General features: G+C 43.4%; 1 protein-coding gene across 2 annotated transcripts in view; it reads left to right on the forward strand.

Annotated features, from left to right (window-relative positions):
• Positions 1-16,791, forward strand: part of vegfc (vascular endothelial growth factor c) — a 40,522-nt gene that overhangs the window by 18,744 nt on the left and 4,987 nt on the right. For both annotated transcript variants that reach the window (XM_010894464.4, XM_010894465.4), the window contains exons 2-5: positions 1,595-1,814; positions 2,140-2,330; positions 4,831-4,961; positions 13,492-13,604. In XM_010894464.4, coding sequence (XP_010892766.1) covers positions 1,595-1,814; positions 2,140-2,330; positions 4,831-4,961; positions 13,492-13,604 — 655 coding nt within the window. The remainder of the gene's footprint in view (positions 1-1,594; positions 1,815-2,139; positions 2,331-4,830; positions 4,962-13,491; positions 13,605-16,791) is intronic.

Genomic DNA, 16,791 nt, shown 5'->3' on the forward strand with positions numbered 1-16,791 from the left:
GGACTAAAAAGTAATTGGACTATTGACTCAAAACCTGTTTCATGGGCAAGTGTGGGCTATTCCTTCATTATTTCTTAATCAATTAAGCAAGTAAAAGTTCTGGAGTTGATTCCAGGTGGGGCATTCGCATTTGGAAGCTGTTGTTGTGAACCCACAACATACAGTCAAAGGAGCTGTAAATGCAAGTAAAACAGGTCATCCTTAGGCTGCAAAAAAATCCACCAAAGAGATAGCAGGAGCATTAGCAGTGGCCAAATCAACAGTTTAGTACATTCTGAGAGAAAAGAATGCACTGGTGAGCTCTGCAACATAAAAAGGCCTGGACATCCATGGAAGACAACAATGGAGGATCCTTTCCATGGTAAAGAAAAACCCCTTGACAATATCCAGCCAAGTGAGGAACAATCTCCAGGACGTAAGCATATCGTTATCCAAGTTTACCATAATGAGAAGATTCACAAGAGCAAATACAGAGGGTTCACCACAAGGTGCAAACCATTCATAAGACTCAAGAATAGAAATCCAGATTTGACTTTGCCAAAAAACTAAAAAGCCAGCCCAGTTCTGGAACAGCATTCTTTGGACAGATGAAACTAAGACCAACCTGCACCAGAATGATGGGAAGAAAAAAGTACATGATTCGAAGCATACCACATCATCTGTAAAACACGGTGGAAGCAGTGTGATGGCATGGACATGCATGGCTTGCAATGGCACTGGGTCACTGGTGTTTATTGATGATGTGAAAGAAGACAGAAGCAGCCGGATGAATTCTGAAGTGTATAGGGATTATTGTCTGCTCAGATTCAGACAAATTCAGCAAAGCTGATTGGATGGCGCTTCACTTTACAGATGGAGAATGACCCAAAACATACAGTGAAAGCAACCTAGGAGATTTTTTATGGCAAAGTACTTAAATTTTGCAATGGCCGAGTCAATCACCTGATCTCAATCCGATCGAGCATGGATTGGTTAAAATTAAGAGACCACTGCAAATTGAATGCTTCTGTTCCTCATTCAAAACTTTCCTTTTTTGGAAAGAAAAGAAAAAGGTGCAGTGGTCTCCAGAGCTGTATATATAGATATATACAGTGTCAGGACAGGAAACGTTACCAATGCAAGTTGATTTCAAGGAAATTATTACGAAAAAGCAAACAGGGATAGGCCCATGGGAAAGACCCAGGATGGCTGCACAACATTTTATCCCACATACTTAGGGGATATTTACATTTCTGTCCTCAAGCTATAACCATACCCAAGACATACATTTTTACATTTACTTTTTAAACATTTAGTCAGTTATAGAGGAGAAATAAGTGTTAAGTGCCTTGATCAAGGTCACATAGTTACTGGCCCAACACTCTTGACCACTAGGTTATCTGCCGCCTCCAAACATGTTTATCCTCCTAATTTATTTAAATCAGTGCATTCAACTTCAGCCTCAGAATGCCGTGACTCGGGGTAACACGGCTCCTCGTTTACCCAGAATGCATCGTCAACCAAGGCGAACGGGTGGTCTCCTTGCCTTTACGTCTACCCCGTGTTCCGATAGACGTAGCCCCTGTATTTATCTCTCCCTGTTCTCTTCACCCAGGAACCGTCTGAGCCAGACCTTGAGCAGCGGCTACGCTCTGTGGCAAGTGTTGATGAGCTGATGAGGATAGTGTACCCCGACTACTACTCCGTGCTCAAGTGCCGCTCAAAACGGGGCACACGCTCGCCTATAAGAGGAGAACAAACAGTCGGGGATGCGCATTCGAATGATGAACAGCCCGGGTTCGCCGCAGCTTACTTCAACTTTGACATACTGAAAAGTAAGTGGCTCTTTTCAGGAGATGCTTCCCTGTCGCTGTTGGCCACTGTAGATATCTTGCTACTGACCAACTGACCTCGTGTTCCATGCATGTTTGAGGATAGCAGTCGACTAGGCTAGCAACGAGGCCTCAACGCCTTAGGAAGAAAGCGCGTTTTGATCGGCCATTTCTCTAGGCTGATGTGTAGTGCATGCCGCGCAGGGAAACACACGCATGCCCCCCGTGTCAGAGCAGGAAGTGCAATACAATACATGGTCTGTTGAATGATGATGTCATTTTAATGCTCTGGTCTTCCTGTCTGATTCTCTCACTGTGCATCCAACAGGTATTGAGTCAGAGTGGAGAAAGACCCAGTGCATGCCACGAGAAGTTTGTTTAGATGTGGGGAGAGAGTTTGGGGCGGCTACAAACACCTTCTATAAACCACCCTGCGTGTCTGTCTACAGATGTGGGGGCTGCTGCAACAGCGAGGAGCGACAGTGCATGAACATCAGCACCTCCTACGTCAGCAAGACGGTAAGCGACCGATGCCCCCAGGGTTGCCGCGGGCGGAGAGGCTCTGTTGTCGCGCAATGGTGTGAACGCATCGGCCAGGTCAACGTTTTTGTTGGCGACAGGTCGTTAACAGATAATCAGTTTGCGAGTCAAGTGGGAAGGGCTCGGGAAAACCATTACACGCGACGACCCGGGAGACTGAAGCTGGGTTGAAGCATTGTTTCACCAGACTTTCGTGACCGCTTAAATGATCTGAATGCTCGGGGCACTGGTAATACAAGGCCTCGTTCTCTGAGCGTTTGATCTGTGGGGTTTCCAGTGACCTTATTGGACGTACTACAACGTGGTTAGCAGCAACTGAAGTTTGCGCTTTGTCAGGATCCCTCCACCAGTCTCAGGGCATTACACAAGCATTACACCTTGATTTAGGGGGTAAACGGCGGGCAGGGGGTCCGCCGTGAGGTTGTGCATGTGTTTGAGTTATTAGCCACTGGGCCCCTCTTAATTGCCCACTTACTATTGGGTGGGCTGACCCCAGCTGGGCTAGTTGTGATTTAAAGCAGGACACACTGCCGGTCAGGGGCTTCAGTCTGGCTCCTCTTGGTCAAGGCCATATCATTAACTCTGCTGCGACGCTGCAACTGTAGCCCATGGAGACCTGCAGTCCTAGCTTCTGTAGAACCGAATGCCTTTAAATCATGTTATTGTTTACTCTTTTCAGAGCAAGATCCTTTACTGATACACTTCTAAGATTTACATGACTTGTTTATTCCTTTAAACCCCTAGTAGAGAAAAAGACCCTCCGTGCAACTCAATTACTTTGCTGATGGAGGGGCACAAGCAGCGTTTCATGACCGGGATAGGCTTGGTTAGGCTTGGATAGGCTAGGCTAACAGAACCCTAAGATATGATCTGCCGTCTGTGTGTGTGTGAGTGTGTTGGGTAGCGTAACTGATGTTTCTGTTTATGCTGTGTCTGAGTCAGAGTATAGGTATGTGTCAACATTCAACCAGACACTGGGGGAAGCATACTGTAGATGCCATATTAGATTAGGACAACTAGTAAACTATTGTTGAGCTGACAATGCAAATAAAACATTGTTTTTTCGATCACATGTGGTCAGATTTGAGTAAACTCTTCCATTATTTCTCACAGCTTTCCACAGAAAGATGCAGGGCATTAAGAAGGCAATTAAAACCTGCAAAAATAATAGGTCTCTAGAATGCGTGTATTTGGTTAATGTATTTTGGGCAACAGATTGCAGACGGACACAAACCAAAAGTGATTTAAATTAAACTGAAGTATGTTTTCTGCGTTTTGGAGGTTAGGAGTTTTCAGGGCTGAATACAGCCCCTAACATAGGGGTGATTTGAACCAACAGATAACCTTACTTGAATACGATCTGCTAAACCACTGATTTGTGCAAATTATGGGTATCCCCGGAGAAAGACCAGCTCCATGTGTCCATTTTTCCTGACATTACTCTGAATCTGTGGATTAACTGATGGTCTCGAGGCTTGCTAATGAGCAATTAAAAGCCTCCTCAGTTCCCCTTTTTTTTGGTAAATATCTCCTGAACCAATAGCATTTGAAAGCGCTGGTTCGTCATAATTTGTACAAATTGACTCACTGAACAGTTGGATTCATTAAATATGCAAATTGTTCTATGACTGCACCAGATTTTTAATCACATGATCTGGCTGCAATACATCTAACTGATGTTTTGCTACTTTCCTCCGTGAGCTACAAGCATTGTAGGAGTATAGTTGAAGAGAGCTCTTTGTTAGCTTTAGTTCCTGTTCCACCAGATGTACCAGTAGAGTAAATCTCTGTCATGTACGTTGCCAGCCTAACGAGGGCACAGCTTGTTGTATCACCTGTAAGGAGCGGTGTGTGGATGGGCAGGAGGGAAAGGGGCGGGGGAATGATGGAGAAGCAACCCTCCCTGTCACAAGGAAGGATGTTGTGAGGCGTTATTGGGGCAATGGATTGGGATAAAGAATGCAACATTTACTGTAGGGGCATTTACCAGGTTTTAGTGGTTTCTTAAACAGAAGCTGGGATTTCCTCTACCAAAGCCCATGTCAAGGGGCTGAGACTGAGCAGCCCGGCCTGGTAACAGCATGATTGGGTTAGGGCAGTTTTAATCATCTCAAAGGACTATAGTCCTCATTGACGTTCACTGAATGCCAACTGCCATCTTTCACTGAAGGGTAGAACATTCTTTTGGTTAGAGTATGGATTCTAGTCACTGAGACTTTTCTTTGCTATTCACTGGGGCCAATGGCTATTCACAGACTAACTCTCAAGAGATACTTGAGTCTACTCCATCTAATTCATGCATGATTAGGTTTGGCTGACAACCAGAGAAATACAGCTCTACAAAATACGGTCATTAGCTCGATTCAGCTGTTGAAAATCTCTATTCAATCTTGGTTTCACCATTACACTGAAAATTGTCCAATAACACTGAACAGTCTACTTTCCGTTAGTTGACTCTCTTTCGGTCTGTCTCTCCTAGCTGTTTGAAATCACAGTTCCTGTCACCAAGCCAGTAACCATCATCTTTGCCAACCACACCATGTGCAGCTGTCTGTCCAAACTGGATGTCTACAGACAAGTTCATTCCATTATACGGCGATCTCTACCAGAGTAAGTGTTCTTTTTCTCATTCAGCCCCCTAACGTTAGTCTGGGTACCAGTCACTTTAGATAATATACCAATCCTTGCCTCTCCTTGTCATTAAGAACACTCGACAGATGACATGCAGTAAAGGCAGTGGAAAGTAAGCTAAAAACACTGGAACTCAAGCTTTGCATTTGATCGATTTCTACCTCTAAGAGTTTAGAGTCAAAATAAGAACATGGCTGGTTTAGTGAAGTTGTCTATCCATTGTCTTTTTTCTTATCCACTGGGTCAGCTTAATGAACTACTGAAAGCATTTCACCACATGTCAGTCACATGGAGTAAACACCCAGAAAGTGATAAGGAACCATTGCCTACCCTAGAGCAGGAAATACACACCAAGAACAGTTTGCAAGATGTAGCGGATGTAAGACTGCAGATAGCTCGCTGTTGTGCCAAGAGACAAAGCATAGCATCACTGCAGTGAGCATGCCAGCCAAAGGTCCCTAGTTCCAACTAAATTTACCAGTTTTCCAGTATTTGGTTTCGGGTTCTCTCTATTGGGAGCATATGTGGTGAAAAGCTTGTGTGTGTTTTGGATACAGCGATGACTTGCCTTGTGCTGTACAGTAACAGTCTTTTCCCTTGAACGGATATAGAGGTTCATATTGGCTAATTCAGTGTGGATACCTATTGTTTCTGCCCTGTGAAGGCTTCCTGTCAGTATGTTGTCATAAGAGGTGCTAATACAGGAAATCCCAGCAGGGAACCTTGATTAACTTTCCATCTAGGCAGGGCAGTGCACTGTGGAGAGCTACGTACTGAGGCGGGGAAAGCTAAACGGATGCTGTTTATGTTAACCGCTTGCTTAACTTCTGAAAATAGTCTTTCGTGAGGGTATTTCACTGGGGTCGAGCGAAGATGAGGTACATCCGTTTGAACCCAGTTATCTTATCAAAACTTGGTATTTCATTAATTCACTTGAGATATTGAGTGAGATATACTCGCGCTACATGCTGACATCTTCTCATTCTGTACGTATGTACATTAACCCTGGCACTGGCCTTTCATATGGTAGTATAGGTAGTTGGTGCTTACTGTTTAGTTGAAGCAGAACAAGTCAGGGGAGAATATTGCTTCCAGTCTCCCCGAATGTGAGCAGCGCCTTCCCCTACGCAGAGGTTTTCACTTGACAGTAGCAGGAACAGGAGGGTGATGTACGTCGCCGCGGGCTGGGGGACGGCCTGTCAACACGCCAAGGAGAGAAGAGCGAGGCAGGGGCTGCAGGACGAGCCGACAGGCATACGACGAACACTCCATAAATGGTCCAGACAATGAGCTCCTAGGTGACCAGGGAAAGGGAAGAACTCGGGCCAATATATTACTCCTGACTGGACCCTAGACTACTACTCTAGAACCTAGGCATCATCATCATCAATATATTACTCCTGACTGGACCCTAGACTACTACTCTAGAACCTAGCCATCATCATCATCAATATATTACTCCTGACTGGACCCTAGACTACTACTCTAGAGCCAAACCACAATCATCATCATCATCATCAAGGGTCCGGAGTTTGACTCGTTCCTAATAATCAAGCCTTTGACTGATTCAATCAGGTGCACCAGCGGAAAAGAAACTGTATAGTGTCTTGGATAGTGGGGTCAAGCACTGGTTCACACTGTGGGTTTGACTAATAAATATATACACCAGCCTGTCGGTGTAAGTCTCTTGCACGCAGCAGTCCTTGCAGGCAAAAAATAAATACAATTCTAATTATTGTAAAAGGCAGGACCTTCTTGCTTGGGTTTACACTGCTGTGTCAACCCCGCAGACTGAAGGATTAGCCTCCCTCCTGTTCCTGACAGGCGCCGGCAAGCCGAAAAATGACTCATTTCACAACAGAAAATCTTGAAGGATGAAACATCATTGATCCTCAATACCTAATGTTCTCCACGGCCAAAGTGTTGTGGTGACCGACGGCCAATCGGGGAGGACAGATGTGCCGGGAGAGCTGCAGATGTATTCCAGATGGATGGCAGGGTCTGCGGTTGCGTTCCAACAGGCGCCGTAGTGCACTGCTGACCGGCGACCACAGGGAAGCCGGTGCCGTTTTGGACGCAACCAGACGTCCAGGTCACATGACCACACGGCTGAGAGAGCAATGGCCTGATATGAGCCAGGCTACCCCAAGCCAAAGAAAAGGTATACTTGAGTGGATTCTTTTGTAGCCACTTACGTTGTATTTTAGTACAATAAATACACTGCTAATTCATTTGATATTATATATTTGAAAATAATTAAGATTATATTTTAAGTGTACAATAATGCTATTTCCAATAATGTATTCTAATTCTGCTAAAGTAGGAAATAAGTGGGTACATTTGAACACCTAGTATTAATAACAAACATAGCTTTTTTGGCTCTTTTGCACTAGCCATTATATGGGTGAGTCGATAGGAAAAGTTAAAGCATCATGGATCACAATGAAAGGAAAGAAGTTAGGACGATGACTGCGGGTTCTTGTTACAGGAAAGTGTGTTCCTGATGTAACAGCATTTCAACAGTCACGCTGACCAGTTTGTCATCAACAGAAACACACACGACATGATTATTGAGACGCTTGGCCTCCCTAAGGGAGAGGATGAGAGTGAAAACTCAGGATGTCTTATGATGTATCACGTCACTGCACGTTAATTGATTAAATAAGGGACTTATTTCGGAGAGGAGGAAGTTGACAAATGATCAGCGTTGAGAAGTGCCACTTTCCTTTGACAAAGAGTTAGCGATCCTGTTTATTATTTCATATTTCACCAGGTTATTTTTTCTGCCTGCTTCCACATCTGAGTGATTTGCAATAACAGGAGTGTGTGTGTGGGGGGGGGGCATCGTCCCAGCGGCTAAGCTGCTCTGTTTCGTGCACATCAACGGGCTTCACTCGACTCTTCCTGTAAGAAAAAGCAGATGTGTTCCTATAGCGACCAGAATGTTGTTCTGCCAGGCCGCAGCTCAAATGGCGCCCTATTCCCTTCACACTGAACTACATTTGCACGGTCCATAGGTCTCCGGTGATAGGCGCTGGATTGCAGTGCAACTAGGCTGCCATTGTGGAGGCACAAATTCTGTTTTTCTTCTTCGCTTTGACACTAAGAGGTGTTTCTTTTCAACATTCCTCTTTGAGCGTTCCTCCAGTGGGGGGTAAGGTAACATAGTGGCAACAGGGGGTGTTCTGGTGCCAGACGTAGTGGCTTCAACGCTGGGTGACATCTAGAGGAGACCTAATGAAGCCGTCTAGACTAGTACCTCCACAGAACCCTCACAGAATACAGGAAATAAGAACAGCTGAAGCTGTGAGAGCTAATTACTATTGATTACTTTGGGCTGTGGATTCAGCCTGGTGCTGATGGGTTAAACAGATCCAGGGTCCCAGCTCGTACAGCTCTGATGTCTCTTGGTTTTAACAGCCTCTCACCGATCAATGCATATCAGTTGAAGTATTATTGGGAAATGCTGTATTTTGCATAGGAATGTAATGGCACCATGTGAGCTTTCATATGCATATAACAAACCTAGGAAAAATACTATGTTCAGAATGGTGCAATCTGGTGATCATATAGCCCAGAACAGAAATATTTAGTGATCATTATGTCCAGAATGATAACATCTGGTGAGCATACAGGGCAGAGCGTCAATTTCTAGTGATAATATAGCCCATAATATTAATACCTCATGATCATAAAGTCCAGAACAGCTATATCTGATATAGCACATAGGCTGTAGTTGCTAACACAGGGTGGTCTAACATTACATTTCCAGAACTAGAGCCAAGAAATGCAAAGGAGCTCTCTGCTGTTCCACATACTGGAGGTAATAAACCCTTAGAGATTAGCTGGTGCTCCTGAGGGATCAGAATCGCTTTGAACTTGAGAGTGAGTGGCAATATAGGTAAGGTTATGTCAATTCTGCCAATGTCATATACTAAACCCGGTTTTACCACATTTCAAAGTGATGGGTCATGGGAAAAACTGAACCCTGTTTTCTTCCTACAAATCTGACTCTAAAACGAACAGTTCACGCTACAAAACATTGTGACCTGATTGATAAAACTCCCATGTGTGTCCACATTTTCCTTCAGAACATAGTGGATGTGACCAGGCCGTAAATCACACTCAAAGGGAAAGAACACAATAAATTAATGTTATTTTCCACACAAATTGTACACAATTATTGCCGGACCTTCTTCAATGTATTTCAAACCATACTACCTTCTCGTTAAAATAGTACTACTCGCCAGTCAAAACGCTAGTCTTTTTTACAGACTGTTTTTACATAGCTGAACTTAAAAAGGTGAACAATAAAGATATAAAAATAGTTACAGGCCAAAAAAATTTAAGAACCCTTGTACAAGAGCATTTTGTCTTTCTCTGTTCTTAATGGTAGCAAGTTGCGGTGAAAACTGGTAATAATTATAAGAAGTTGGAAAAGAGTTTCGTGCATCCTCCCTCAATGTTTGGAATGGAGATTTGTGAGTCACAAGCATTTGTGGTGAAAATAATAGAACTCTTAAATCTCACGGGATGAACAATTAGTGGTTAGCCAATTGAAAGTACCGAATCCTGTCCATTACCTAAGATGACATTATCCTGAAGTACTCGCAGTCAGTCGGTGGAACAAAAACATCAACACCAAGTGCAGGATTGAGTAAACTTGTGTTAAGACCTAAACAGACCAAATTTAGATTTTCCAAAAGGTAAATTTCCCTGCTCTTGTCTAGTGTTGTTGAACTACCTTTGAAAATGAACATTTTGGGAGCAGCCCAGAAACAGTTTTTCAGATTATAATGGATCTATAAGACAACATTTGGCACGTGGAATTGTGCACAATTGATTACATTGCTGGAAAAACCTGCAAATGCCAATCCCATTCTAGTGTAAAACAATGTGAGGTTGGCTATAAATCAAACTACAGACTGAGAGGCCAGTGCATTTCACCTACAGATCCCTTCCTGAAATGAACTATAAACTGTAGTTGTACTGCATTATATTAATCATTCCAACACATGCAGCAGTATTTAGAGCTAACACGTTCTTGGGATTACCACAGCCTATATATTGTCACAGTGACACCTGGCATATCTAAACGGACACGGCTGGTCTGTATTACGCTAGATGCTCAGGGCACATGTGGTTCATTGGATTTCGTGTTGTATTCTGAAGCCACAATTGTCAGATTTAGTTTTGCTGGTTCTTTTTCATTTGCCAGGATTGGGTTGTCTTTTTAAGCCACTGAGTGTATGGCAATCCATCAAACGTGTAGCATTGCCATAGAAACATCCCAGGCTGACTTGCAATTTGTTTCAATGTACCGCTGCCAAAAGCCAGAAGGGGTCTGTTACTGTTTTCCATAGATAAACAACACAGAAAGTTAATTAAGTCAACATCTAGTTAGAGTTGGTGCATTTGAACTTTATGCTTTTGTAAATTCAGAAACAGTACACTAACGTCTAACAGTAATTTGTTATAAGGTCTAGCAAGCTCGTTCTGGACTTCGAAGCTTTTAAGAGGACTAATTTTGTTATCGCCAGGATTTCTATAGTAAAAGTGCCAATCCATCGCCACTACTCACACGAACACCCTCCGAATGACTGACTTTTGCAGCGGGGTCATACATCAAATAGTCTGACCTTCGACCTGAGGGTTGGAAAGCAGAAAGGGGAAGTGGTGAGGTGGCGAATGTGGAATCCCAGGCCTGCCTGAAAGTCTGTGTCCGATAAAACCCTGGCGGTGCCGCACGTCATCCGGACCCCCATCAACCCGACAAAGGGGGCTCAATCGTAGAGAAGGGGTCGCTTTTTCACGCAGTCACTTAGAACTTGGTGCAAAGGTGAGTGGGCACTCCAGAGGGCATGAATCCAAGCCCCCTTGACCCCCTCATTGTAACTCCACAGCCAGTCAGCCTGTGACTGAACCCGTTCCTGTTGTGGATGATATGCTAGTTCTTAGGCCTGATATTAGGGTTGAAATTCGGGTTAATCTGTACAGCCAGCCATGACCAGACCACTTACATCCCACATTTTCACGAAAAATGAGAGTATGTCTCTCGCAAGGCTCCAGAGTGACTTGCGTTTCCTCAGGACAGGATTTCTGAAAAAGGACACAGGGCCTAATTCTTAACAGTCTTATGGACGCCCTGTCTAGTTATATAAGTGTACTAAACGTTGAATGCAGCCTTAGACCTACATGCACTCACAGTACTCAAGTGGCTAGTTGCACAAGTGTACTGTGTGCTGAATGAAGCCTTATAAAAACGTTTAGGAATGTTCAATACTGAGGGTAGATGAGTTTGTTAGCATTTTTGTGCCTAAAAACTCAAGTAGGAGTTCCAGAAGCCGCAACGGAATCCATAGCTTTAACAGGCCGTCTATCCATGTGTTTAACATAGCAATCACGATCATTAATTTCAGATATGTTTTCTTTACAGTAAACATGCCACCTGCACTGTGGTATTATATAGTGTACTCTCCACACTCTTGAAAGGATTAGGATGACGAACACCCATAGAGTCACTAAGAGCTATTTGTTGGCTAGCTTTTAAAAGGCATATGTGAAATATGGTATGGTTGTGTTTTTACTGCCTCTCTTTTTTTTGGTGACATACTCAGTCTGGCAGGGATTACTGACAAGCACATACACTGTGCGTCTTGTGCTGCAGACAAATATTGTATTTGGAGGTTGGGGACGTTTAGGGGAACAAACGGCAAAATCAGGAACAATGAAGTGTTTTTTCCAATAATCTAACAGATTAATCAAATGCTGTTTCCCCTGTGTAAGACACTACTGTGTTTTAGGAGAACGATAAGTCTTGCCATAAAGAACCAGCGATTAAAAGACAATGATTGGAAAACTAATTATGGACAGAAATTTGTTTTACGCAATATATCAACTGATCAAAATGGGAATACCTCTACTGTTGCATTGTTATGTTATGAATAGCAATTTAACAACAATAATTTTCCAGTCTGATATTAAGTTCATATGAAGTTGATGCACGTTATTTACACAGGCATATTTCACTACATCTTCAGCTTCACAAAATATTACTCATGTCACTTCACAACTGCACAATGGTCTTCTTTCATGGGAATAGATGAAGCCAAAACCCTGTTTATCCTGGTATGGGAGTGTTCTTTCACTAGCCAGCGTTTGTACTATAGCAGGCATTGTGCCTGTGTGCAGAAAGAAAGACAGACCGAGCAGCAGGTCTTCTAGGTTAACTCTATTATCTGCAGTATTCAAGCCTAATATGTGTTTGAAATAAACAGCATGGCTAGTTAAATACTAAGAAAAAGCAGAGCACTGGGATGGGAAATAAGGATGATATCAGAAATGGCAAAACAAATCCTCTAATGATTTGGCAGGTGTCTGATCTGCGTGTAAAAATGGAGGAAAACACTGCTGACGTCAACGCAACAGCCAGTAACCAATCAAATGCGTTCATCATCAGTGATGAACCAATAGAAAGTAAGACATTATTGTAAATGTAAAAGCCGTGAAGGAGAAGCCCTGAGCTGATCACCAAACCTAGAGGCGGAATTATTCGACCTGCGTGCCAGCCTCCACCGTCTGCTTTGAGTTAGAGCAACAACAAAAAACACGGATGATTTTTATCATTCTCCACTTCCTCCCAGGAAACGGTGATCACCATGGACATGTCCAGCGATGAAAGCCACACCAGATCCAGAAGAATAACCGCTGATCAGGAAGTGTACAGTGTGTTATAATCAGAAGGTTTACAATGGTGTCTCGCTTGGACCAAAAAGGAAATTCAAGAAAAACCGTCCTAAGCAAGTGAAGAGTATGAACAATTCTCAATCTCTCATAGTTTTCCATCGCGCAAAGGGGAAAACTGTAATTGCGAGTAGGTGGTTTTCTCCCCGGTCGTGTAGGTACCATGTCAGTGTGTTCAAACTCCATCGATATAACAATAGAAATGTTTTTGATTTGCCTGGACTCAACTCCAACAGCACTGTGCAAAAGTCTACCACTTCAAATGAAAGCCATTTATTGCCCTCATTTTGTTCACAAAAACAACCAATAATGAGCAATGAGCTGTGGTGGACTGTTTTGGGATGTTTTCAAGCAGTCCTTTGATGAATTCTTCGAAGGGTTTTGCAGGACTGATCATTTAACTTTGGCTGCTTTTTGTTTGGGCTTTTCGCTTTTCTTGAGGTCAGGGCTCTGAGGTGGCCAATCTAATTATGCAGTCTTCCATGTAATAGCCCTATCCTGTTTCACCCAGCAACCAACCAAACATCAATAGCTTTGAGTAGGTAGGGCGAGGTTAATAAACATCAATGAAGAGAGTAATTTCCTCTCCAGCTACTGTCTGTCTGCATCCCAAATGCCCCATTCCCAATATAGTGTGTACATGTCACCTGGTCCCCTAGGGCTCTAGTAAAAAGAAGTGCACCATTTAGGGAATAGGGTGTCATTTGGAACTCACCGTTTGTTCCTCCCATACTCACTAAGCTAATCACTGATTTCCTCTTTACAGATGTCCGGTAGCCAATAAAACCTGCCCAAAGAACTACAGCTGGAGCAATCGCTTGTGCAGATGTGTGGTAGTCCAGCGCGACACTCCTCCTCCGCCCCCTACACAACACTCGGGTGAGCAGGCTCTTCTACTCTTGATGCACCTGCAGAATGAGATTAAATTGCCGCTAAGGGAGGTGAATTTTGATCTTTTTATTTGAGTTCACTATTGTTCAGACAGGCCTATGCTGTTTTTCAGGGGTAGTCAGCTATAGTGTGGATTTACAGTGGTTTTAGAAGTACTTTCATTTCACGTTCCACCACTGTGACAGACTACAGCAACACGCTACTGTATAATGAAGAGGAAGAAACAGGCACAGAGATGGAACGTGTGCTCTTGTGGTCAAAACAGCCCTTAAAAACTTGGAGTCTCTCCAACAACTCACCAACAACAAACTAATCCCACTTAACTAGAAACCTGAATGTAAGCTAGATTGTATGCCACTATTTACTGTGCGTCTCAAGTCCACTTTCGCATTTTGGAAAGCTCCTAGGCCATGTCTGTGAATTGCTGCTGCAAAAACCAACAACAGGGCAATGGCAGACGTGGCTTCGATGCAGAGAGAAACTCTGAGTAAACATGAGAGACAGAAGAACACTAAAACAATCCCAGAGCTCCGAATTCCAGGGCATCTTCCCAAATGGCACCAAATTCCCTGTGTAGTACACTTCTTCGGAGCGGGGCTGAAGACCCAGAGACGAGACGAAGCATGGAACTCTGGGAGCCAATGAAAGGACATAGTTCTTGAATGAAAGTTAATTTCACAAAAGAAAGTTTTCCAAGTCATCTGACTAGTGTACTACAACGAGGGCTGGACCATTTGGTGACATTAAGCAATACAAATGTGGTTATGATCAGCCCTTTTCATCAGCTAATATTAAATGTACTAGCGAAGTCCAGCAGTGGTTTCCCATTGCCGTTACCAAACTAAAGATGATGTTGATGATATATGGGCTAGTTGGCCAGTCATATGATGACAGTTGCTGGCACACAGTTTCATGACTCTCTCTTGGTTATCATTCCACAGCATTGACACATTCTAATTTGATGTAACCCCATCCCCAAAATATTCTAGCCGGGCATTTGTCTTCCACGTGAAGGACTAATCTTTCAGCGAGACCAGAGGATGGATAGCAATAGCTGCGTGAGGTCAGCAGAGCTAAAGTGTGTCCGCCTCATACAAACCTGTTTTGACAAGCCCAATCAGAGATAAATCTAGCAGCCTAGAGGTGCTCCACACTGGTTACAGAGATACTGTCTATCCCAAAAAGCAGCGTATTTCCTGTATAGCTAGTTCACTACTTTTGACTGGGCTCAAAAATACTGAACCATACGGGTCAAGTGTAGTGAACTGTATTCGAAAGGGGGTACAGACTGAGACGCACACCAACAATATAATCACTCAGCTGGCCATTCAGAGGTCAGTATGAAACACTGGCCATAAGGTCTTCAGAGGGAAAGACAACAAAATCCCAGGGCAGGACGTGTACAGCCTGTATAATCAGCGCTTGGGGTCATTATTCCTGATCATGAACTTGACATAGGTAGACAGACCTTAATCACAGCCAACTAATGTGTCAGTCCTATATACATCAAATTCATGATCCCATATAAGAATAATGACACCACGTGTTGATATCACTGGCAGTATACAGTGGGGAGAACAAGTATTTGATACACTGCCGATTTTGCAGGTTTTCCTACTTACAAAGCATGTAGAGGTCTGTAATTTTTATCATAGGTACACTTCAACTGTGAGAGACGGAATCTAAAACAAAAAAACAGAAAATCATATTGTATGATTTTTAAATAATTAATTAGCATTTTATTGCATGACATAAGTATTTGATCACCTACCAATCAGTAAGAATTCCGGCTCCCACAGACCTGTTCATTTTTTCTTTAAGAAGCCCTCCTGTTCTCCACTCATTACCTGTATTAACTGCACCTGTTTGAACTCGTTACCTGTATAAAAGACACCTGTCCACACACTCAATCAAACAGACTCCAACCTCTTCATAATGGCCAAGACCAGAGAGCTGTGTAAGGACCTCAGGGATAAAATTGTAGACCAGCACAAGGCTGGGATGGGCTACAGGACAATAGGCAAGCAGCTTGGTGAGAAGGCAACAACTGTTGGCACAATTATTAGAAAATGGAAGAAGTTCAAGATGACGTCAATCTTCCTTGGTCTGGGGCTCCATGCAAGATCTCACCTTGTGAGAAACTCCACTCGCCGTGTTTGGAGGAAGAAGAAGGATGAGTACAACCCCAAGAACACCATCCCAACCGCGAAGCATGGAGGTGGAAACATCATTCTTTGGGGATGCTTTTCTACAAAGGGGACAAGCCGACTGCACCGTATTGAGGGGTGGATGGATGGGGCCATGTATCACGAGATCTTGGCCAACAACCTCCTTCCCTCAGTAAGAGCATTGAAGATGGGTCGTGGCTGGGTCTTCCAGCATGACAAGAACACGAAACACACAGCCAGGGCAACTAAGGAGTGGCACCGAAAGAAGCATCTCAAGGTCCTGCAGTGGCCTAGCCAGTCTCCAGACCTGAACCCAATTGAAAATCTTTGGAGGGAGCTGAAAGTCTGTATTGCCCAGCGACAGCCCCGAAACCTGAAGGATCTGGAGAAGGTCTGTATGGAGGAGTGGGCCAAAACCCCTACTGCAGTGTGTGCAAACCTGGTCAAGAACTACAGGAAACGTATGATCTCTGTAATTGCAAACAGGTTTCTGTACCAAATATTAAGTTCTGCTTTTCTGATCTATCAAATACTTATGTCATGCAATAAAATGCTAATTCATTACTTACAAATCATACAATGTGATTTTCAGAATTTTTGTTTTAGATTCCGTCACTCACAGTTGAAGAGTACCTATGATACAAATTACAGACTTGTACATGCTTTGCAAGTGGGAAAACCTGCAAAATCGGTGTTCTCCCCACTGTAGGTCCATCATGGGCATTTTGGGTTGATGAAAACGTAAAGGAAACACATCAGATTGGTTTTAAAATGCGATGTTATGGGGGATCGGTTAGCTAAGGTTAGTCATCATCTATTTGGCGGTATTCAAATAAAAAGGTGAGATAGCTAGATGTGTGTTTGGTTTTTGAAATTGTATGGCACTGACTCTGTTAGGGGACTCATTAATATAGAAACCTATATTGTAGAGCCTACCCAACTTTTTCTCTGTAATCACCGTCTATAGTATGGAGAGACAAAGACAGTGAAAGTAGAGGGGAAAAGAT

The sequence above is a fragment of the Esox lucius genome, chromosome 25 (assembly GCF_011004845.1).
Source record: "Esox lucius isolate fEsoLuc1 chromosome 25, fEsoLuc1.pri, whole genome shotgun sequence".
Taxonomy (NCBI): domain Eukaryota; kingdom Metazoa; phylum Chordata; class Actinopteri; order Esociformes; family Esocidae; genus Esox; species Esox lucius.